Raw genomic sequence first — 26,950 nt, 5'->3', positions numbered from 1 at the left:
CCTGATATTTTGCGGTGGGAATTAAAAGAGAGTGACATCAAAGGTAGGTCAAAAGTATGTGATGTCCTCGTTCGGATGTGAAAGACTAATTGACAGAGGCAGCACCAACTGATGTTTCTTGGTAGGTACAGTACAAGCCGGAACTTGGTAACACGGCTCTTGCGTCTTGGGTGTAGACAAGTTCTCTCGAGCTGTACATTCATCCACACCGGCAGCCTCCTGTCTCACGAAATTAGGTTCATGCTACACTGTTGCATCGAAGAACACGTAGTGAGCACGAAATGTAGTGACATGTCCTTGACCTACAGCGGAGTGCACTAGTGGTGCCGATCACCAAGTGTATGTTGGACCACTGCCAGTTAGTGTTTAGTTTCGACACAAAAATAAGTATTCATAAAACGCGTTCACAAATTAAATATTCTACACTGTAGACGGTGTATTGACACACGTAAACTTAATCGAAGCACAGGTCTGGTATAGCCTGAGGAGACATATGAATATTGGGGTTAACAGAGTGTCGAACTCTTCGTAATTACGCAATTTATTTCGTAAAGTCGATATCACGTTGTATTATTATTTAGACAGATAAGTTTATTGGAAAAATACTATTTATTCTAGCTGGATCGGTGTAATTACTTATTCTGAAATATTTTATGATAAGGGAGAACAACAAAACGTAGAACGTCGGTTATCATCAGATTATCATCTCCGCGTACCGACGCTCATTACTATTAATGTTGTTCTTAAGAAATACATCAAAAATGCTTTACTAGCAAATTATTCTCCAACTAATAATAGTTTTCTCCATTGTTTGATCAGTTTCCTTCTTTTGTTTTGTTATTCACGTTTTATTGTATCAATTTGGAACGCTGTCCTTTGTATCTAACCTTGTAAAGTTGGTTTTGTTAAAGTGCTGGGTTAAAGACAATAGAAACCATTAAATCATTGATTTAGATGAAAGATATTTTAATTTCAACTTAAACTAGGTAAATGTGGTAATATGACCATAGGTATGCTGTTCTGTTTGAAACAAATGAAAGTAATCTGGTTTACAAAGGGGTAACAGTGATTGGACAAGGTGTTTCATCTTATACAAAATTTAGTCCGTTTTTTTGTGTCGTTCATGATACAGTTTATTAATCTTTCCATGTGAACCTCCGTACTTCGAGAAAGGCATGCACCATGTACATGAACAATAACAATAAATATATTGAACTTTGGTCAAGCAACACTATTGATCAGAGTATTCACACACATTTATGAATTTGGAAAAAGGTTATTTTGAATTAGATACAGTAACACATGATGCACAGGTCATGAACTCTCCATGAAATGTGATATCCATGATTCCGTATAATTTAGTTTAGTTTACGATGTATGCAGTAGTAATCATCGATGTGAATTTAAAAGTGACATTTCTGTCAAACATAGGACGGGTATAAAATGATATATTTGATCGTATCATCCCAAAACTCCTGGGTAGTAATTACTAGGACTCGCAATTAGTAGGACCCGTTGCGTGTACGTTTCATACGATTTTGAACAACGTAATTTTCTAGCTGGAGATAACGGGTTTTGAATGTGGCCTTGCTACATTGCGGTAAGAGATTTGCGCACTGGGCAAGGGGATATTTCGACATTCATATAGTACCACTTTGTTTCGTGATTTTTACTAATCATGGCTTGTAAAGATTTGGTGGAGATGCTATCCAAAGGTAAACACAGTTTAGTCCGCAATGCCACACGTTTGCCCGTCAGTGATAACTTTTAATCGCCCTTTTGTTATCACGATTGACACCTTGTGTTCAACTAAATGACTTCGCCCGGGACAACACAGTAGTGATAATCTCATGAATATTCCAAGGGCGGGCAAGGGTTTGCAAGGGCAGTTTTGGACATCCGGGGCGCAACACAGGTGATTACCTCCATCTTGAATAAGATCACCTCCTATAAACACAAATCTACATACAAATTCTTGTTTACTGTCATGTTTTTGAATATGTACAAGTTATAGAAATAATTCATAATTGTACAACATAAAGTATACATGTTTGCATGCATGTTTTCATATTTGTGTGTATACATTCATGTCTGGTGTCCAAGTCAATGTATGCTATACGTTCAACATGAGAGTATGTCTGTATATATGTTTAGAGTATGTTCATATGCATGCCGTATGCTATGTGTATAATATAAATGTATGTTTGTATGTATGTGTACATACCATAGATATGTATGTATGTATGTATGTATGTATGTATGTATGTATGTATGTATGTATGTATGTATGCATGTATGTATGTATGTATGTATGTATGTATCTATGTATGTATGTATGTATGTATGTATGTATGTATGTATGTATGTATCTATGTATGTATTTATGTATGTATGTATGTATGTATGTATGTATGTATGTATGTATGTATGTATGTATGTATGTATGTATTATGTGTAGGCACTATGTACATATCATATGTATGGATGGATGTATGTATGGTATCACTGTTTGTATGGGCATTTATGGTGTAAAGTCAATATGTATACAATACAAGTTTGTACATGTACGTACAAACATACTATATACTATACAGTCATGCATACATAAGTGTTTTTGCTCAGGGCGGTAGGTAGGTATAATCAAACAGGGTTCCCATCTCATTTCACCTTTGTTCCAAACAAAATTACCATAGACTCAACAGGGAAACAGAGCCATTTTTACCACTTTCTGTTACCAACTTGAAGGCTCCCCAACGTTAGCAAAAACACTGCATGATAAAGACAAAGACATGTAATTTCTATGTCTTTATACATGCATGCCTGTGGTGTGTGTATGAATGTATGGTGTACGGTATGTTGACTGGACAAACAAAATGTATATACAAACACATGGACACAACCATACACATAAAATATAGATGTTCTACCCATTACTTTTGCACTCCTATGTATAATGTATGCATATAAATGGCTTGATATATGTATGGATGGATGCTTGCATGGATAGATATATGTGTATACATGGCTAGCTATGTATGTATGTACAAATGTAGAAAGAAATGGAACTTATAAAACAGTCCGTATAAATAGCTGTTAAATCCGATGTTTCGAATAAATATTCTTTTTCAAAGGAAAAATCGGCGAGATACAGAAATACAAATACAAATACAAATACAAATACAAATACAAATACAAATACAAATACAAATACAAATACAAATACAAATATAAATATAAATATAAATGTATGTATGTATGTATGTATGTATGGATGGATGGATGGATGGATGATGGATGGATGGATGGATAGATGCTATATTGGGTGCTATATTGTCTTAGTGATAAGTAATCAGATATCACAACAGTAATAATTTCTTTTTATTGTAACTGTAGCTGTTTGACAAGACTAGAACAGAAGACATCTGTATGACATCTGAAAGATCAGTTTTATCAGGAAAAAAAGCTGGTGGACAGACAAGGAATGCAAAGGGAGATGGAACTGGTAATACAAGACCCAAAGTGACTGTCATCACACCTTCATCCAACATCTCCATCACTTATAGCTTCTATCGTACAAAAGAAAATCCTAGAAGATTGAATATTACAACTAAAGAATGAATGGTCTTTCCTTGTATAAAGTGAAATAAGGAAAGACTTGTACAAAGATAAAATTTGTTACACAACAAAATCACATACAAGACCAGCTCTCAAATGTTGTTTATCATGACACTCTTATCAGTTTGTTTATATATCTTAGAAAGGTAGTACATAGTAAACTGTTTGCTTGTCCATCACAAACTCAAATTGGTAAATCAAAGTTGTCTCATTGAAGAAGAGGCAAAGTCAACTGTATTCAATCAATCTTTGTATCATCGATCAATCACAATCTCAGCAAGCCTTCTCAGTATCCTTTCAGGCTATTGACCACATGGATCAGGGTTGTTATCCCCAAATGCATACACCCAGCAACTTGGGATGACTCGTCTGTCCCAGATTTTGGACAACTAAGCTGCCAAATGATAAATTTGCTATAGGAAGCAATGCACGATGAGTCTCTCTTATGTCTTTGTATGGTACCATCAGTATGTCTCATCTGTGAACTCTTGTCAAGGCAAGCACAATGACATCTGGTGAAAGAACAGAAAGATTAGAATTGTACATTGCCAGTGTTTCATGATTTCATCATAGTCATAAACTCAATGCCCAGTGATGGTTATTCTCAACCTATGTGAGAATGTTTATTTTTATGAAAGGTCAAAGATGATGTGTGCCGAGCTGATGTGATTTTAGAATAATATATGATTCTAGATACTGATCCTCTGTATAATTGCATTCCTGTTACCCACAACAAAGTAGCTTTTATGGTAGTAACAAGTAATACTCACTCTCCTATTTATGTTTTGAAGACTCTGTGATATAAATATACCATGTTTCACCATCCATTGATTTGGCATTGTAAAGCTTGGGTTTAAAGCCCACCAAGTAAATCGATATCGATTGAAAGGCTCATCACAGCATCAGCATATTGCCAGAATAGTCTCATAGATTATTATGAATATATAAACAAATTACAGATGTTTGAAGGTCCACTTCGGTTCACTTATGGTTCCACTGACTATTGCAGAAGTGTAACAGCTTGTATCTGTAGTACTACTTGGTTTCTATATTTGGACCAAGATTTTGATTTTTTTTGTTTACCTTTCCTAACATGCTTGTAATAAAGCTAGTGTGAGTGGGATGTTATGCATGCATCAGCAAGTGATCTAACACACAATGGTAATTGCTGTATTACATTGCCTATTAATACATTATGGAAACAAGCATATTTCATGGCTAATATTTACAATTGTGGACAACATTCAACAAGTTAGTGAAACATTATGACATACCAAGTATGGGACTTTGTATTCATGCAGGGTGATAACATCCAGGTTATGTTGCAACAAGTATGACGACATGGTTGAACATTAGACCTGGCTCTGTCGTTAGCTATCAACCTTTCTCGTCATCTTATCCAGAGGCTGTAATTTCTCCACTGAGATTATTTATTTGAGTCTGAAAGAGTAAAAACATGATCATATATATCAACACTATTTTCATGCTAGTATTTAGTGATGCCATAATTTGAAATAATGTATATTAAAATGAGGAATTTATCTATTCTTATAGTTGGCATGTAGTGTGACTTGTCCTTTCTGTTCTTACTGTAAACCTCAGCTTGAGAGCTACTTTCAAATATTCTACTCTCTATCTTTATTTGTCAGTCCCTATCTGCAATGCCTATACCACATTCTGTACAATCTAACTAAATCTACTATTAAGTATTTCTACTTTAACTCCTACATATATGTTCTATATGTACATCGGTAGTGACAGCTGGAATGTACAATAAATCATGAATGTGACAGATGTACAGATAGTAAAATCAATAAAAGTGTAGAATAGGTAAGTTACCCTGCATGGCAAAGAAACTGACTTGAGTTACCATTGGACAGTATTTTCCCCATGACACCTACAACATTCAATAATATTTGTAGTGTTATAAAACTTCAGACTCCACTTTGACACATGTTTTATACAGTGAAATCAGAATCAGACAGTCCCGCCCCTTTCTTAGTATTATCCTTGTAAAACTAACATGAAAGTGGAGATTGTTATTTTATAATGGAAACTAAAGGTTATATCAAAAGTCTGTGTGTCTTGGAGAGGCTTAGCAATATACTACAAATATACATATGCAATGTATTTCCACTTTATAAAAATATTTTAGCATATTTTGCTGAAAGGTTTTCAGCAGAATAATCGGTGTAACAATGGAATCACTTTCATTGGTAAATTCTCAACAACTATTAGGGTAATGAAGGTACACATATTTGAAATCAATACATTTAGTAATGGCCTTTACAGGGAGAGATCTGGCACTGGACTATAACATATACATGTACTTGGAGTTAATTAGCCGACAGGGCTTTCCATCACAGTCTTGATTTGGGAGAGAAACAGCATCACCATGACTTGCAGGCCATTCGTGATGAACTGCATTAGTGCATAGAACAAATGCTGTATAACATGTATAATATGGAAATTTGACGGAATATATCATTCTTCTGAATTAATCGTGAAAGAAATCTGTAGTGCACATGTTACAGGCCATTTTGTTTTCTTTTTTGGTGTTTTCATTCCAAATTTTGTTCACTGAAATTTAGTTCGCGTCTGGGGGGATAATACACCAATGGTATTCAGTACTTCTACATGGTACATTTTACATGCAGTACGCGTTCTTGTGTTCGCGGCATCTACATGTAATAATGTATGCAATTCATGGACTGCAAATGCGTTTTCACATGGATTGATAAGTATTTAGTTCAGCCCTTATTTCTATTGATCTGGTAGTAATATCTTCACTCTCCGGCGTCAAGTGTTCATGGTTCTGCTAGTAATTGTATCTCACTGTTTGGTCCGACTACACCTCAGACCACTAAAAAGACACGGTGTGTAGCAAACTTCACTGATTGCCTAGCTGCAATAATTGTAGCGTTTGCTATGATTTTGGGGGTCTTTTTCGTCTGTTTTGTGCCTTTTTGTGTTCCAGTGTTTATTTGGGTTAAACATCGGAACGCGAAAAGGCACAAAAACAGACGAAAAATCCCTCAAATCACAGCAAACGCTACAATTATTGCAGCTACTGAATGCCTTGTCACAAACTGCAATCGGCGTTACACTGGCGTTAGACTCTTACAAAATGCAAAATTAATGTGGTTTATACTTACATCGTATTCCAGATCATCGCCGTCGCTTATCCATGCCACTGTAATACATATTTCAGCAGTAAATCAGTCCAAAAACTGCTTAGCAATCCCACACGTTCCGTGACCCTTTAGCGCTAGGCATGTCATTGTTGACATCTCTTGATGGGCACGATCCCTCAGTATATCGCGTAATGATGACATCACTATCACATTACTGGCCTCTATCGATGTCAACAAATATGGCGGGCGGTTTGAAAAGAAGTAAATCAGCCGAATGTTTTACAGCTCCCGTATGTCACTTTGGAGTAATATTGACGACTAGTAGACAAGTAAATCTTCTAATTAGAGGGATTGGTCCATTTACAGTTTAGTTTTAGCGTATTTTTAAATGAAAGAAAATACCCAAAAAAATAGTCCCCGTTGCAGCTAATATGCCTTTAAGAGCAGCTGTGATGAGATTAATATACTTTGACCAGTTTGCCCCAATTTACATTCTTTATGAACATTATGGAAATAGCCCCCCCCCCCCCCCCCCCTTTCCAGTTGACCTTTTCTATAGACTCCAGTTGCCAGAGGTGGTTTTGGGGGGTTAACCTTGCAATGTGAGTTATATGATATTTTTTTGCAGATTCCACCTCAGAAAGGTGTCCTGTTAGCATATCTGACGGGTGCCATTCTCGCACCCCTGGGCATTTTGTTATATCGCGAGAAAACCGAAATACCATGTATTGCTATGGGTAAACACATGTTTTGGTAGGCTTAATACTTACTGCCTATAAAACCATGTCAAAGTTACTTAAAAGTCATATTTACATGTTACACACTGTATATTATGAATAATCAGTCAATTACAAATATTTTGTCAAAAGTTTTGGATATTAAAATACCACTATTAGGCCAAAGGTCAACAAAATGTCGCCATTTTCAGTTGTTATGACTTATAGGTAGTGGATGTGTTTTCTGTGTATCGTGTGGGTACATCCATGTACCATATAAATTTTAGGCAGTAAGTATTAAGCCTACCAAAACATGTGTTTACCCATAGCAATACATGGTATTTCGGTTTTCTCGCGATATAACAAAATGCCCAGGGGTGTGCGAGTGGCACCCATCAGATATGCTAACAGGACACCTTTCTGAGATGGAATCTGCAAAAAAATATCATATAACTCACATTGCAAGGTTAACCCCCCAAAACCACCTCTGGCAACTGGACTAATAAATGTAACAGTAACTGCATTTCATAGTCTTCTCTATAAATGTAACAGTAAGTCCATTTCATAGTCTTCTCTATAAATGTAACAGTAACTGCATTTCATAGTCTTCTCTATAAATGTAACAGTAACTGCATTTCATAGTCTTCTCTATAAATGTAACAGTAAGTCCATTTCATAGTCTTCTCTATAAATGTAACAGTAAGTCCATTTCATAGTCTTCTCTATAAATGTAACAGTGAGTTCATTTCATAGTCTTCTCTATAAATGTAACAGTAAGTCCATTTCATAGTCTTTATAAATGTAACAGTAGGTCCATTTCATAGTCTTCTCTATAAATGTAACAGTAAGTCCATTTCATAGTCTTCTCTATAAATGTAACAGTAACTGCATTTCATAGTCTTCTCTATAAATGTAACAGTAAGTCCATTTCATAGTCTTCTCTATAAATGTAACAGCAAGTCCATTTCATAGTCTTCTCTATAAATGTAACAGTAAGTCCATTTCATAGTCTTCTCTATAAATGTAACAGTAAGTCCATTTCATAGTCTTCTCTATAAATGTAACAGTAAGTCCATTTCATAGTCTTCTCTATAAATGTAACAGTAAGTCCATTTCATAGTCTTCTCTATAAATGTAACAGTAAGTCCATTTCATAGTCTTCTCTATAAATGTAACAGTAAGTCCATTTCATAGTCTTCTCTATGTCAATACATTAATAATAATAATGATTAATAATAATAATATCGGAGAATATGTCAACACATTAATATTGGAGATTATGTCAACACATTAATATTGGAGATTATCTCAGCACAGAGATTATGTCAACACATTAGTATTGGAGATTATGTCAGTATATTAGTATTGGAGATTATGTCAACACATTAGTATTGGAGATTATGTCAACACATTAATATTGGAGATTATCTCAGCACAGAGATTATGTCAACACATTAGTATTGGAGATTATGTCAACACATTAATATTAGAGATTATGTAAACACATTAATATTGGAGATTATGTAAACACATTAATATTAGAGATTATGTCAGTATATTAGTATTGGAGATTATGTAAACACATTAATATTAGAGATTATGTCAGTATATTAGTATTGGAGATTATGTAAACACATTAATATTAGAGATTATGTCAGTATATTAGTATTGGAGATTATGTAAACACATTAATATTGGAGATTATGTAAACACATTAATATTGGAGATTATGTAAACACATTAATATTAGAGATTATCTCAGTATATTAGTATTGGAGATTATGTAAACACATTAATATTGGAGATTATGTCAACACATTAATATTGGAGATTATGTAAACACATTAATATTAGAGATTATGTCAACACATTAACATTGGAGATTATGTCAACACATTAATATTGGAGATTATCTCAACACATTAATATTAGAGATTATGTCAGTATATTAGTATTGGAGATTATGTAAACACATTAATATTGGAGATTATCTCAGCACATTAATATTGGAGATTATGTCAACACATTAATATTAGAGATTATGTCAACACATTAATATTAGAGATTATGTAAACACATTAGTATTGGAGATTATGTAAACACATTAGTATTGGAGATTATGTAAACACATTAATATTGGAGATTATGTAAACACATTAGTATTGGAGATTATGTCAACACATTAATATTGGAGATTATGTCAACACATTAATATTAGAGATTATGTCAACACATTAATATTAGAGATTATGTAAACACATTAATATTGGAGATTATCTCAGCACATTAATATTGGAGATTATGTCAACACATTAATATTGGAGATTATGTAAACACATTAATATTGGAGATTATGTCAGTATATTAGTATTGGAGATTATGTCAACACATTAATATTGGAGATTATGTAAACACATTAATATTGGAGATTATCATCATTATATTAGTATTGGAGATTATGTAAACACATTAATATTGGAGATTATCTCAGCACATTAGTATTGGAGATTATGTCAACACATTAATATTGGAGATTATGTAAACACATTAATATTGGAGATTATGTCAGTATATTAGTATTGGAGATTATGTCAACACATTAATATTGGAGATTATGTCAACACATTAATATTGGAGATTATCATCATTATATTAGTATTGGAGATTATGTAAACACATTAATATTGGAGATTATCATCATTATATTAGTATTGGAGATTATGTAAACACATTAATATTGGAGATTATCTCAGTATATTAGTATTGGAGATTATGTAAACACATTAATATTGGAGATTATCTCAGCACATTAGTATTGGAGATTATGTCAACACATTAATATTAGAGATTATGTCAGTATGTTAGTATTGGAGATTATCTCAGCACATTAATATTGGAGATTATGTAAACACATTAATATTGGAGATTATCTCAGCACATTAGTATTGGAGATTATGTAAACACATTAATATTGGAGATTATGTCAGTATATTAGTATTGGAGATTATGTCAACACATTAGTATTGGAGATTATCTCAGCACATTAATATTGGAGATTATGTAAACACATTAATATTGGAGATTATGTCAGTATATTAGTATTGGAGATTATGTCAACACATTAATATTAGAGATTATGTCAGTATATTAATATTGGAGATTATCTCAGCACATTAATATTGGAGATTATGTAAACACATTAATATTGGAGATTATCTCAGCACATTAGTATTGGAGATTATGTAAACACATTAATATTGGAGATTATGTAAACACATTAACATTGGAGATTATGTAAACACATTAACATTGGAGATTATGTAAACACATTAATATTGGAGATTATGTAAACACATTAGTATTGGAGATTATGTAAACACATTAGTATTGGAGATTATGTAAACACATTAATATTGGAGATTATGTCAGTATATTAGTATTGGAGATTATGTCAACACATTAATATTGGAGATTATCTCAGCACATTAATATTGGAGATTATGTCAACACATTAATATTGGAGATTATGTCAACACATTAATATTGGAGATTATGTAAACACATTAGTATTGGAGATTATGTCAACACATTAATATTGGAGATTATCTCAGCACATTAGTATTGGAGATTATGTCAACACATTAGTATTGGAGATTATGTCAACACATTAGTATTGGAGATTATGTCAACACATTAATATTGGAGATTATCTCAGCACATTAGTATTGGAGATTATGTCAACACATTAGTATTGGAGATTATGTCAACACATTAGTATTGGAGATTATGTCAACACATTAATATTGGAGATTATCTCAGCACAGAGATTATGTCAACACATTAGTATTGGAGATTATGTCAGTATATTAGTACTGGAGATTATGGCTTTGAAAAATGAAGATTTAGTGTCATTGAATCTATTGATTACAGTCGCTGTGTTACCACTCAACGTCCACTATTGGAATCTGGAACCCTGGCAGCTAAAGGACATGTACAAGTGATTATACCTCACATGACAGAATGTTACACCAGTCAGCAAGACCCTCAGGAAACAGATATACCATACTGTACACTCAAATCATTCCCATCAAGTATAGAGCACACAATACAATGGGCTAGAGAAAAGGTAAAATTGTTATGAAATTTCCTCTAAATAATCCATATTGTATTTTTCTTGTATTGGATGTGCATGATAATAGGTTATTAAGAGATTAATCTAGAGTACGCTAATAACAACTAAATCCTACCATTTGAGATTCAGCTACAAGTCTGTTTTCTTCATTTCAGTTTGAGAGTCTTTTGTCACAGAAACCAGCTGCTTTTAACAAATTTTGGAGTAGCAATCCTGACCCAGAGGCTGTTTTAAAAGTAAGTTTTTGCATTTTGCTGGTAAATTTGAGACTTAAAAATGGATAAGCTTGAATCAAAACTAAATATCCATAGATAAAATGAAGTCAACTACAGACAACAGGAAAATGCATGTCAGTACAATTCAGTCACTTGATAAACTAATGACAATGATGTATATCGGACCAAGAACTTGCATGGTGGGGTCAGAAACTCACACTGACTATAAAAATCTTATTATACATTCAAGTTTAAACATATTATGCTTTTCAGAAAATTGGTGAAGGTCAGCAACTAGAAGGTGCCGTTCAAGCTATTAAGTTACTGAAACACAGACCCCTTACTTGGTATAACTGTCTGCAAGTATCCAGAGTGAAGTTTGAAAAGTATTTTTCCAACAAAGCCAAGAACTTATTGCATGCATTCCCATTGGATACCAAGTTGAAAGATGGCAGTGAGTGTTATAATCCCTCTAAAAAAAAATTTAAAACAAAAAAACACATACAGATATGCTAACACCCCCCCCCACACACACACACACATACATACAGATACAGATACACATACATACATACATACATACATACATACATACATACATACATATATACATACATACATTCATACATACATGCATAAATACATACATACATACATACACACACACACATACACGCACACACATACACACACACACATACACACATACACACATACACACATACACACATTCATCCATCCATCCATCCACTGATATCTCAAAAAGTACTGAAGCAAATGTTCTGCGATTTACTATATGGCATTGTCAGCCTGTAACTTAGCGCTGATTAGTTTTTGGTGGGAGTGGCTTGCATAATTAATTAACATTTGCATAATTAATGATTTCACATGGGCTATATATGCATAACGGCTGCACAATTCAACTAAACTTGCTACATCTACAGATCATACAAAGATATAAAAGCATCAAAAGACGTTTTTTAAGAGTTAATTTGCATATTACAGAGATATGATAGTTAGTCCCCGCGGACGAAGTCCGGAACGGGGACTTATGGATTGGGTTCCATCTGTCCGTCCGTCCGTCCGTCCGTCCGTCCGTCCGCAGCTGTTTCTTGGAGATGCCTGGACCGATTTTTTTCAAACTTGGTACAGGGGCAACATACTATGGCATACATGTGCACGTCAATTTGTTTTATGATACGATCCAATATGGCCGCCTAGCAACCATTTTGTTTGCGAATTTTCCCTGTCTAGAGCCATAACTCAGACATGCTTTAACAGATCTCATTCAAAGTTGGCATTAGGACAGTGTTCTATGACATACATGTGCATATTCATTGTTGTCATGATACAATCCAATATGGCCGCCTAGCAGCCATTTTGTTTGTGAATTTTCATGTCCAAAGCCATAACTCAGACATGCTTGAACAGATCTCATTAAAAGTTGGTATTAGGACAGTGTTCTATGACATACATGTGCATATCCATTTGCGATCACTGACCGGTACTTATGTGGAATATTGAACAGTAAATAAGGATCAGTAGTATAGGTGTGTTTAAATGTACAGTATGTTCTAAGTTTTAATTGGTTTACTTAAACAATTAATTCTCCAATTTACCAGTTCGTTTGATTTCAGTTTCTGTTTTGCTTGCTCTAAAATAACATTGATACTAACACTTTGGTCATTTCTAGACTCAAAAATATGTAGGAGTCCTGCTTCTCTAAACACACATTTTGCTCGTTTCATCCATATCTGATCGTTTAGAAATACTCGTTTTGTCAATCTCGTGTCTGGTAATCTCTGTATTCGAGCCCACAATCGAATAACTTCTATTTTACGTCTGTATTCACTGGACATCCATCCCATGTCACCATACAGTGAAGCAATCAGGCTTGATATCCCCACTCCAAGATACGATCTCATTGCACGCTGTTGAACTTTATCGATACTGTTTATTGAACTCTTGTGCCAGACAGCTGACACATAATCAAGAATCGGGACAACCAACATATCAAAGAGCTTTGTGTACATCTGGTGAGACATTCCGCCATACATTTTACACTTTGCAATAATAGTACCAATAGCTTTAGACGCTGACTCGGCGAGGTGAGATGTGATAACATTTGGCTCGAGATGTTCACTAAAATACATTCCTAAATATTTATATTTAGTCGTTACACCAACATGCATAGGACCACAGTTAAACCGAAATTGTGTACTTGGTGTACCGTTTCTCCTAAAATGAACGATTAAGGTTTTTTCCTGGCTTAGCCAAAGTCTCCATTTAGTACAGTATGAGTGAACAATGTAGAGCAAACATTGTAAATTTTCTTCTGAATCAGCCAACAGGACTATATCATCAGCATATAATAGTAAAGTGATTGTATCGTCACCAAGTTTTACGCCCGCACCAGATTGCTTTAATTCTGTTGCTAAGCCATCAATGTACATTGCGAAAAGAGTTGGTGAAAGATCATCACCCTGTTTAACTCCAATGTCAACGGGGAAGCTGTCTGTTTTGTATTGGTTAATTTGTACTCTACATGTGACATCAGTATACAACGAACGCAGAACATTCAAAAATTTTCCTGTTACTCCACATGTATATAGTTTATACCATAGACAGTTTCTTTCCACCCGATCAAAGGCTTTGCGCAAATGAGACCTTGACACCAGATCGTCGGTATAATTCCGGAATCAAAGCAAGATGTTAGCAAACTGTGAATCAGTTCTGTGGCTTTGCTGTTCTTGAATGTGTCATAGTATATTTGATCCATACCGGAGGCCTTGCCACGTTTGGCTTTCTTGATAGATTTTTCAGTTTCCGCAATTGTTATTGGCTTGTTCAACTCTACAGAGTCTGGTATTGTTAATTCAGAAGGGGTCAGCTGTTCAAGTTCGCCATCAAAATCTTCGAGCTTTTTCTTTATCATATGAAGATATTCATCATCAAAACAAAATTCTTCTGGATTATCAGCTACAGGGTCGGTTGAACTAAAAAGACTTGCAAAATCATCTCTCCATCTGTTCAATACAGAATCGAGATCAGTACAAGATATGTCATTGTCTACTATTTCCATCGGTATGGATTCTTTACGTTTGGAAGAAAATACATTGTTGAAATCTTTCCAGAAATCCTGTCCTCCAGTGTCCAACTCCAATAATTTAAGTTGTTGTTTTCTGTTGTATGCGCGTTTGGATTTCCTTACTTCAGAGTCAAATACACGCCTGGATTCAACAAAAGAACGTTTTAGTCGTGACTTCAGCTGTGCTTGCCCTTTACATTTACACCATAGTCTTTCCTTTTGACATGTTAATTTCCATAAATCTGTAAGCAACGGTGACCACCATGGTTTATTTCTTTTGTATTTTTTTGTTGTGCGTAATGACACATCTCAGAATTCCAAATGAGCATCCATTTCATCTTTGAATATATAGCAAATTTCGTCATATTTGGAGTCAATATCCGACTGATGTAAACTAGCTCTTTCTAAACTATCAATTATGTTACTGATTTTACTACTAACATCTGGCTGACACATAAATTCAGATGGGATATGATCAAGCTGATAAATACGTTGTTTAGTTGTTGGCAGATTCATCCTTGAATGGCCATGTGAAGCAGGCCTTACTCCATTATATTCACCTATCGAGTCGTTATTTAAACTCCACGTTAGTAAGCAGTGGTCAGGGACGCTTCCCGTAGGAAAGACGCAGAGTTCATTACAAATCCGTGCGTTAGACCATACCTGAAAGTCTTGAAATACGTTAAGTTCGTTAACTGGTACTAAACAATAGTCAACTACCGCCGATCCTTTGATTGATGTAAACCCATCATCGTTCTTACTGCGACCATTTAGCATACACATATTATTGTCCTTACAAAAGTCAATCAACAATTCACCGAAGTTATTTTTCGCGCTATCGAATACAACCCTGGGTGTAATATCATGAATCTCTGGTATGAAGTCTTGCAGCTGGCCACACCTGACATTAAAATCGCCACACAGAATATGGTAGTCGAAGCGTTCATTTTCATACACGTGTAACTGCCGGGTTAGGTAATCGAAAAAGTAATTTCCAACATCTCCTCTTGGAGAACATTGAGGTTGTAAATAACAACAACATAATGTAAAAATGCTATCAGAATACTTATCGGTTAGTTTTAACCATAGAATACCTTCCATATTGTTGTCCAAAACAGAGATTTTGTACCTATTGAGGAGATGGCTGTGAACAAATATGCCGACGCCCCCAGAACCACGCAACGCCCGTCTAGAAATAAACTTTCTGTTTTGGCCAAAGAAAACATAACTACTGAGTTCGAGAACTTCATTTTCTCGCAAAAATGTCTCACAAACACAGACGGTATCTAAGTTCAACTTCTTTATAACTAGTTCTTTGTAGTCTGGAGAGGAGTCGGTCTTCGTCCATCCATTCACTTTCCAGCAGCCAATGGTTATACTCGACTGGTTTGTGTGCTAATATGTCTCATTTCTATCGTCCTGTATTATCCGACCATTTTTCCATTTCAGCTTATGGTCACCAACGACACGTAATATATTACGAAAGTTTGCGTGCATTTGTCGGGTTTCTCGAGGTACATCGTTCTCAATATAGACTGTTTTGTATTCGTCTGTCTTGCGTAGAAAACGTTTAGCCTGAAAGATGGCTCGTTTTTGCTCTTCAGAACCAAGAGTTACTAATACGAATCCTGGGCTATTCTTACCATACGACTTCTTGCAAATAGCAGTAGAAGAGCTAGCATCCCGTTCTGAAAGTTTCAGTCCAACTCTAAATAGAATATTTACTTTCTCAACAACGTCTTCTTCATTGTCTTGTGCTAAGCCACGAATTACAATCACACACCTGTTAGCACTTTTTCCGTCACGTACAATGTCGTCTTCGAGACGGTCGACTCGTTTTACTAATCGTTCGAAGTCGCCTCTCAGTTTTGACATTTCCATTGTAATTTCATCTCGAATCTCTCTAATAGCAGTGTCGGTAGATTCCATTACCTTGCATTCAGAGGCTGTCATCTTTTGGGTCAAGTTTGTCTGTACACGTTGAATCTGTGCACTCAAGTCTGCCAGTGTGATTCCCTGGTCATGGCGAGTACCATTACCCCCACTGACATCATGGCTGCTTGATGACCGCGTTCGCATTTTCTCCTTATTTCTCCCAGACATAGCTAGATAACGTCGGTTTTGGATTATATGGAACACAAGTTTCAAGTATCGATGAACTTGGCACTGCAACAGGTCTCATAAAATGATAAGTTTGTGGGAAAAGTTCGATTGACTCAGAGCGGTAACGAAACACGTCCGCACACGTGGTGTCAATACATACATACATACATACATGCATTCTGGCATTAGGCAATGCGGAAATGAAGAAACTTAGGTTTGATTGAAACAAGCTAAGTTACAAGAGACAAATCGACAAAAAATAAAACCCCAAAACGATTGCGATAACAATCATTGACCAAATTAGAATAAGCAGTTTATAATAAAGTATTCCAAAAAAAAGCGCCGGCCCAACTGGGCAGGTGTGCATAAATTTTACCGGCCCAGCACCACTTTTCACCTGCCCTGGGCCGCTGGGCCGGTGGGAATTTCATAGAGCTGACTCTGTTTTTTACCAATTATTTTCCCGGCCAAATTTACAACTCGTGCCAGTTTGGTTCTATTTTTAACACTCAAATTGCCATACTACACTATGATGTTAAAAGTTAGCACACTTTCTATATGGCTCTTGTATACCTTTTCAAGAACATTTTGACAGACGTCAAAACTCTGTAGCCTCCTCAGTAAAAAAATATACGCTGCATGGCCTTCTTAACAATACAGTTGGTGTTTTCAGTGAAATTTAGCTTTTGATCCAATTGCAAACCTAGATATTTGAAACACTCAACGATTTCTACAGCCTGACCAATCAATACAGCCGGTTCAAATGTGACATTACGTTTGTCATTTTCTAGTATTAGTTCCTTAGTTTTAGCCAGGTTCATTTCCAGTAAACTTGACTAACACCAGTCTTGCAGGGTTGCTACATGATCATAATAAATATGTTCATTTAGAGATTGTTCTTTCAACAGGATGCCTACAAGTGCCATATCATCAGCACATTTGAGCAAACTTACAACTGAATCTTGAATTTTCATTTCATCAGTATAAATTGAAAACAACACTGGTGATAACACGCAGTCCTGAGGTGCGCCTGTATTCAAAACAAGTTTATCTGAAAGAATTCCATTCATTAACACTCTTTGGGGTCTATTACAAAGAAAATCTTGAATCCAGTGGATGATGTATCCGTTCACATTTAAATCAAACAGTTGCCATAATAAAATGTAAGTTTGCATCGTATTGAAGGCTGAACTGAAATCAATGAACAAGATACGCACATATGTTTTGGGACGTTGTAAATGGTTAACTACCATATTAAGTAGCATGAGGTTTGCATCTTCAGGTCCCCTTCAAGATTTATATGCAAATTGCAAGGGATCCAAGTATTCGGCCACTGAAGATACCAAGTGTTTACTAACAACCCTTTCCATACATTTAGCCAGCAGAGAGGTCAGTGCTACAGGCCTAAAATCATTGAATGAGTTCGCACCTGGTCTTTTAGGTACGGGTATGACAGTTGAAACTTTCCAAGGGTTTGGGACTATACAGCTATTAAGGAGCAGTTGAAACAACATGGTCAAAACTTGCTTCAGTTGCGTGGCGCAGACTTTTAACACCTTTCCACCTAGACCATCAGGTCCAGGTGCTTTGTTTGGGTAAACACGTGCAAGGCATTTGGCAACCTCATCCTCTGTCAGTTGTATAGGTTGACCCACTGGAATGTTTTCACACACCCTGTCACACTGACTACTGTCAGTTGTATAGGTTGACCCACTGGAATGTTTTCACACACCCTGTCACACTGACTACTGTCAGTTGTATAGGTTGACCCACTGGAATGTTTTCACACACCCTGTCACACTGACTACTGTCAGTTGTATAGGTTGACCCACTGGAATGTTTTCACACACCCTGTCACACTGACTACTGTCAGTTGTATGGGTTGACCCACTGGAATGTTTTCACACACCCTGTCACACTGACTACTGTCAGTTGTATAGGTTGACCCACTGGAATGTTTTCACACACCCTGTCACACTGACTACTGTCAGTTGTATGGGTTAACCCACTGGAATGTTTTCACACACCCTGTCACACTGACTACTGTCAGTTGTATAGGTTGACCCACTGGAATGTTTTCACACACCCTGTCACACTGACTACTGTCAGTTGTATAGGTTGACCCACTGGAATGTTTTCACACACCCTGTCACACTGACTACTGTCAGTTGTATAGGTTGACCCACTGGAATGTTTTCACACACCCTGTCACACTGACTACTGTCAGTTGTATAGGTTGACCCACTGGAATGTTTTCACACACCCTGTCACACTGACTACTGTCAGTTGTATAGGTTGACCCACTGGAATGTTTTCACACACCCTGTCACACTGACTACTGTCAGTTGTATAGGTTGACCCACTGGAATGTTTTCACACACCCTGTCACACTGACTACTGTCAGTTGTATAGGTTGACCCACTGGAATGTTTTCACACACCCTGTCACACTGACTACTGTCAGTTGTATAGGTTGACCCACTGGAATGTTTTCACACACCCTGTCACACTGACTACTGTCAGTTGTATAGGTTGACCCACTGGAATGTTTTCACACACCCTGTCACACTGACTACTGTCAGTTGTATAGGTTGACCCACTGGAATGTTTTCACACACCCTGTCACACTGACTACTGTCAGTTGTATAGGTTGACCCACTGGAATGTTTTCACACACCCTGTCACACTGACTACTGTCAGTTGTATGGGTTAACCCACTGGAATGTTTTCACACACCCTGTCACACTGACTACTGTCAGTTGTATGGGTTAACCCACTGGAATGTTTTCACACACCCTGTCACACTGACTACTGACAGTTGTATAGGTTGACCCACTGGAATGTTTTCACACACCCTGTCACACTGACTACTGTCAGTTGTATAGGTTGACCCACTGGAATGTTTTCACACACCCTGTCACACTGACTACTGTCAGTTGTATAGGTTGACCCACTGGAATGTTTTCACACACCCTGTCACACTGACTACTGTCAGTTGTATAGGTTGACCCACTGGAATGTTTTCACACACCCTGTCACACTGACTACTGTCAGTTGTATAGGTTGACCCACTGGAATGTTTTCACACACCCTGTCACACTGACTACTGTCAGTTGTATGGGTTAACCCACTGGAATGTTTTCACACACCCTGTCACACTGACTACTGACAGTTGTATAGGTTGACCCACTGGAATGTTTTCACACACCCTGTCACACTGACTACTGAAATCGTCTGTGTCAAATCTACCATAGAACCGATTCAAATCATTTGCAAAGGATACACGGTTGTCAGGGATTACATGTTGTTTTTGCTTTTGCCTTCCCATCATGGTATTAAGCCCGTCCCATGCCTGTTTTGCATTCCCTGTGTAAAATCTCTATTCCACCTTATCTTTAAATTCTATTTTAGCTCTTTCCAATTTACATTTAAATTCCTTCCTTTTCTCTCTAAACGCAACCATGTCGCCTTTAAGAAAAGCAAACTTTTTGTCATTCAAACACATTTTCAGATCTTTGGTTAGCCAGGGCTTGTTGTCAGGAAACACTTTAACTGACTTTTTCATGATGATATTACTTTCACAAAACTGAATATAAGAAGTTATAGTGTCTGTAAATTGGTGAAGGTTATTACAGGAATCAAAGAATATTTGCCAGTCCGTTGTTTCAAAACAATCTCTTAGTTCATCTATACTGCCTTCAGTCCACATTGGTACTGTTTTCGTCACAGGTTTTCTACATTTCACTTTTTGTCTGTACTTTGGTAATAGATGAATGACATTATGGTCAGATTTCCCCAGTGGTGGTCTACGAACTGCTTTATAGGTGTTATCAATGTTACCGAAGCACTGGTCAAGAATTCTAGTCGAACGAGTGGGACAAGTGACGTATTGTTGTAGTATTGGGAGGTGTCCTGAGATGTCACACGTATTGAAGTCACCCAGAATAAACACTGGCTGATCCACCGAACAAGAAAGAGCACTGTTATAAATCTCTGCAATTTTGTCTGCTGCCTTGTTGTTATCTGGTCTGGGAACGTACACCAGTATGATGGTAATCTGTCCAAATTCCCGTGGCAAATAATACGGACGGAATGATACAGTCAAAAGTTCATAATCACGGGTGCATACTTGGTCATGCACCCGAAATTGCGAGGCCCATTTATTGTCAATATAAATACACAAACCTCCGCCAACCAGTTTCTGTGACTGCACTCTATCTCTATCTGCCCTTATAACAGTGTACCCCTTTAACTCAATGTCTAATATGTCCTCGTTTAGCCATGTTTCAGTCAAACAAATCAGGTTGCTGCTTCTGACCTGGCCATAAATTCATCCATCTTGTTATTTATGGACCGTACATTTGACAAAGTAATCACAGGTAAAGGGTGTCTGCATCCCCATCTCTTAAGTCTGTTTCTAAGCCCACCTCGTGAACCTCTCCTTTCGTTTACTTGTTCGTCCCCCGTTTGTAACAATAAGACTCAATAAATGCAGTGTCAATGTCGACAGCAGGTGTGCCATGTCGAAGTGAAAGTAGATGTTCACGGGAGTACGTCACAATGGCGACAAAGTCATTCTGATCATTCACTCCAAAAATTGCTGGCACAAGAGTAGTTAGGAGACAGAGAATCACAAGAATCATTGAACAGTTTCCTGTCATCTTTACACACCTCCTCGAAGAATCTTGTGGATGAGAGAAGTCTAAGAACAGTAAAATTGAACCACTTTGACAAGACGAGGTGAATCGTGGGTCAGCAACAGAGTCGCACCCCAGTAAAGAATGTTATGGAACAGAACGACAACTGCGCGTGATTAACGGTTATACGTGTGAAAAGTTCTAATATTCGCATGCAACAAATAGAACCCAATAAAACACGCCTGAAATTTTAAAAAAAAACTTATTAGACTGGAAATGACTTGAATATTCTATTAATTCCAAGGGGTTCTAGCGTTCCGAGATGGAAAATGATTTCCTCTTCCTTCAACCTCAATACTTTCTCATCACCAGAAACCTTACAAATTCCTGAAATAGACATATCTGATACACTATGATCGTTGGTAATCAAATGCATAGATACGGGATAGTTATGATTCTTTTGTCTGGTCAGGCGGAGATGTTCCAAGAAACGATCACCAAGGCAATTTACAGTCGAACCTATATATAAAAAAACACATTTCTGGCATGTAACGCAATACACTACATTAGTACTAATACAAGTAAATCTACTTGTAACAGGCACACTGTTCTTAGGGCCAAAAACATGATTAGTATTAATAATGAAAGGACATGTACCACATCGAGTACGATCGCATTGAAATGAACTAGCATTAACTTCCAATCCATGTTGTTCTGTATGGACCACCATAATTCTAAGACTGGTATCATGACGCCAAGCTGTTAAAGGTACTTCAGAAAATAATGAATTGGTAACCCTATTAGAACTTAAGATATTGAAATGCTGGTATATAATGTTCTTAACTCTAATGGAAAAGGGATTGTATGTAAGAGCTAATATGGGATGATCATTGTTACTCTTCTGATCATGTGATTTGATACAAGCTTCCCTAGACAAAGATGACACCTTATTAAGTAAAGCTGCATTGGTCACTAACACTGGATAACCACGTTCATGGAAGTACATGCAAAATTCAGCAGACCTTTCTCTGAAATCCAAATCACTACTACAAATACGACGTAAACAAAGTAATTGTGAATAGGGAATGGAATCTTTACACTTATTAGGATGTAATGAACCATACTGCAAATATGAATGTGAATCAGTAGGTTTAGTGTAAATAGATGCAGCTATATCAACACCGTCAATCTTAAGGGAGATGTCAAGCAAATTGATAGTTAGTTCAGAAATATCATAAGTATACTGAATAGAAGGATTAAAATTACATTATGTAGTTAATAAACTGCATAAGGTCCTCAAGTTTGAGTGAAGCTGCACCAGCACCGTCATCAATAAATCGTTTATATAGATCAGGTAAGGTCCCTTGATACGAGCTGAAAATAAGGTGTTCTTGATAAGACATAAATAAACAAGCATAACTAGGTCCAAGACTACTTCCCATATCAACGCCGCATTTCTGCATAAAATACCTGTCATTAAAGGTAAAATAATTACACGTAAGAACAAGTTCAGCCAATCTCAGAAGTACGTGGGTAGGGGGTCAAGTACAGGTCTTAAATTAAGGTAGTGTTCGATTGCAACTAAACCTTCATTATTTGTGCTGCACCAGAGGCCTGAAAAGAGTTTTCAAGATAGTGCAACCGGAATATTACCAGCATAATATATATATCAAACTCTTTGTTAGAGTCTCAGGAATATGGAAATCCATGATGACAGAGCCAAAAATTATTACAAATTAAGTTAGAGCACAATATGTAACATCGTGATGTAGGAAGACACAAACCAACATTTGTTGGGATAAAATAAAGATACTATGTGTTGTGTTTGTGGATCATATTAAAGTTTTAATTGTTTAGGTTGAATATGTGTATGTTTTTGTGTGTGATATGTATTAGGCAACACACAGGAACCATTGTTCACCGAAAATGTGCATGTTACCATGGTAATGATCATGTTTTGATCCAATATCACAATTTGTCTCACTGTTGTTCAGCAATGGAAACCTGGAGAGTGCCTTAATGTTTTGCAGTTCAGTTTTATCTCTGACAATAATGTAAGGTTTCTATATATCAAATTCATTGTTAGAGTCTGACAAATAAGGAAATGTATGATGACAGACCTGGGGACTGATATAAAGAAATTTACAAATTTTTTGTAACTAACATGCTGCAGGAAGACTAAGACCAACATCTGTTCAGTTGACATACAGTGGTATGTGTTTAATTCGTATATCATATTAACGATTCAATGTGTTTAGGTTCAACAGGTATATATTTTGTGTGGGACAGGTATCAGCCGACATGCAAGACCCATTCTTCTGAGAAAATATGCATGTTACCATGGCAATGGCCATGTTTTGTGCCGAAATCACATTTCGTCTTCCTGTAGTTCAGCAACGGAAACCTGGAGAGTCACATATTGTTTTGCAGGACAGGTTTATTTATATCAAACTCTTTGTTAGTGTCTAACAAATAAGAAATTATATGATGACAGGCTCGGAGACTGGTCCAAAGAAAGTTACAACACTTTTTTCTTCCGTAAGGAAGAGATGTATTTAGTGGGTGGAAGTCTGTGTGTGTGTGTGAGTGTGTGTGTGTGTGTGTGTGTGTGTGTGTGTGTGTGTGTGTGTCTGTCTGTCTGTCTGTATGTCTGTCTGTCTGTCTGTCCTTGTCATCGTTTTCTCCATAACGGCATGCTCGATTCAAATGAAATTTTGAAGACGTATTCTATAGGGTAATGGTAAGACTTGAATAGGTTTTGGTAAAACACATGAATATTAATGAACTATTTACATAATTAATGATTTTTGGTAATCAAGCTATATCTCAAGAATGCTCGCTTCAAATTCATTATAACTTGGTACACACATTTGTGATACCAAAGCGCACCTGTCCTGAAAATATTACTAATGTAACTTTCAGTTTTAATAAGTTATTGGCATATTTTTGGTAGGCCACAAAAAGAAAAAAAAAACAAGAAATGTTGTCTAAAGTGGTGAGACTTAATCACCATTTTCTTAAACACAACTGCCTCAATTCAAACAAAATTTATTGCATGTGTTCTGTAGGGTAGTGACAAGAACTGATTAGGTTTCAGTAAACATCCCACGAATATTAACGAGCAATTTACATAATTAATGGTTTCGGTAATTAGGCTATATCTCAAAAATGCACGCTTCAAATTCAATATAATTTGATACATACATTTGCGATACCAAAACCACTTGTCCTGAAAATATTATTGATGTAACTTTTAGTTTTAATAAGCTATTGGCATATTTTTGTAGGCCACTAAAAAGGAAAAAATAGTTTCGACAATGCGCTTATTTTTTTTTACATTCTCAACAAATGTTGATCAATCTACTTATCATTGCAGTTAGTGTTCTTTTTATTAAGTACTTTACAGCAAGTGTGTATGTGGGGCAGATGTCATAGGCTAGTTCATGATTAGTTTTGCAGTTGTCTTCACTGGTGGCAATTAATGTAGGGAGAGTTACTTTTGTATTTCCCCTTTCATCTACAGACTGAATTGGCTTACGGAAGAAAAAATTAACGTAGGAAGGGGGGTACTTAAGTGATGGGTGCTGACCAGAAACAATTTTTTTTTGGCCTTTAAAACTCTTTCTATGGTGAGTGCTATGCTACAACGTTCTGTAAAGCTTCACATTACATGTTGTGGTTGGCCAGGAGATCACTAACAGCAATGGGCAAATAGCAATCAATGAGAAAAAATAACTTATTGCATATGTTCTGTTGTATTCCAACAATGTCTGTAGCAACGACAATCTCAAAACTTTGCCCTTACGGAAGGCATTCAGTTTAAATCTGGTTGTAACATTTATTCAGTTACCATACAGGTATTATGTGATAATAATAATGTTTATTTTCGCCAGAAAAAAAAAGACACAATATCTCGTACAAAGAGCTCGACATTACAAATAAATTTACAGAGCTTAATGTTATAAAGTATTCAGATTAGAAAACACACACACACACACACACACACACACACACACACACACACACACACACACACACACACACACACACACACACACACACACACACACACACACACACACACACACACACACACATGTAAGGTGAACATTTCTGGCGGGGATCACAAATAGTTCATTCGAACTAGTCTGAATGTGACCCTCAGACACAATGCGAAAAATACTTTTAAAGGTGAACGTCTGTGAAAGATGGTGGAACGGTATAAGAAGTATAACAGCTGTATATGCCGATGGGTAGATTAATTAACAGTAAATGATATCTACATAACATAACAGTGGAATAGCACTGAAAAGAGAAGTTTAGCTGGTAAGTAGCCAGTTCTTCAAGTGATACTTAAATTCATGGCGTTTATTGAGATTCTTGATAAAGTCTGGTATTGAGTTCCAGTGTTTGGTTGCAGCGTACTTGAAGCTATGATGGTTCAAAGAAAGATTAAATTTTGGAGTATAAAAATTGTCACTTGTTGCCTGTCGTGTTGAGTAACTATGAGGTAAAATGTCGAGGTAATTATCAACGCTGTGCGCAAAGCGACTACTCTTTAAATCAAAAATAAACATACAGGTACTAAATTTGCTCTGTTTATGAATATCTAAAATATTAAGTTTACGAAAAATAGGAGCAGTGTGAAAGTCTGCGAAAGTAATAAGGTGAACTATTTGCTTCTGTAACTTCAAGATAGGATTTAACAAGCTCATATAGGTATTGCCCCAAATTTCAATACAATACGATATGTGTGGTAAGATCATGGAGTTGTACAGTTGGATAAGTGTTGATTGGGGAACGATATGACGGAGTTTTGAAATAATCCCTACAATTGGTGCAATTGAATTTCTAACCTTGTCAATGTGAGGTTTCCAAGTCATATGTTCATCTAGGAATACTCCCAGATAGTTGGTTGAAGAGACACCAAGTATGGGAGAATTACCAATGTTCAGACTACCAGATACATTGACGGATCTCTGGGGTGTTTTTATTATCATGTAGTTCGTTTTTTCGGAATTTATAGTCAGTTTGTTCGCATTACACCAATCGCAGACTTTCCTGAAATCAATATCGATCTGATTTAGATTGACAGTATTAGTCTGGTTCTTGATAAATTGGAATAAATTCGTATCATCTGCAAAGAGTCTGAAGTCAAATGATCCAGTGGAGTTAACAATGTCATTGATATAGATTAGAGACAAGATAGGACCTAGTATTGATCCTTGCGGAACACCATAACTTATTGACATGCATGATGAAGAACTATCACTGACATTTACAGTTTGCTTACGATTGGTCAGATAGCTTT

General features: G+C 36.2%; 1 protein-coding gene across 3 annotated transcripts in view; it reads left to right on the top strand.

The window, feature by feature from the left end:
- The window catches only part of LOC144443172 (ubiquitin-like modifier-activating enzyme 6), a 179,940-nt gene that overhangs the window by 96,175 nt on the left and 56,815 nt on the right, over positions 1-26,950 (top strand). For all 3 annotated transcript variants that reach the window (XR_013481672.1, XM_078132550.1, XM_078132549.1), the window contains 3 exons: positions 11,396-11,591; positions 11,753-11,833; positions 12,086-12,266. Coding sequence is in view for 2 of the 3 variants with exons in the window: in XM_078132550.1 (XP_077988676.1) it covers positions 11,396-11,591; positions 11,753-11,833; positions 12,086-12,266 (458 nt within the window). In the remaining variant the exon portion in view is untranslated. The remainder of the gene's footprint in view (positions 1-11,395; positions 11,592-11,752; positions 11,834-12,085; positions 12,267-26,950) is intronic.

This window comes from Glandiceps talaboti, chromosome 12 (genome assembly GCF_964340395.1).
Source record: "Glandiceps talaboti chromosome 12, keGlaTala1.1, whole genome shotgun sequence".
NCBI classification, from domain to species: Eukaryota; Metazoa; Hemichordata; class Enteropneusta; family Spengelidae; genus Glandiceps; species Glandiceps talaboti.
The sequence above is the reverse complement of the archived record's forward strand: the minus strand, read 5'-3'. Positions and strand labels throughout refer to the sequence as shown.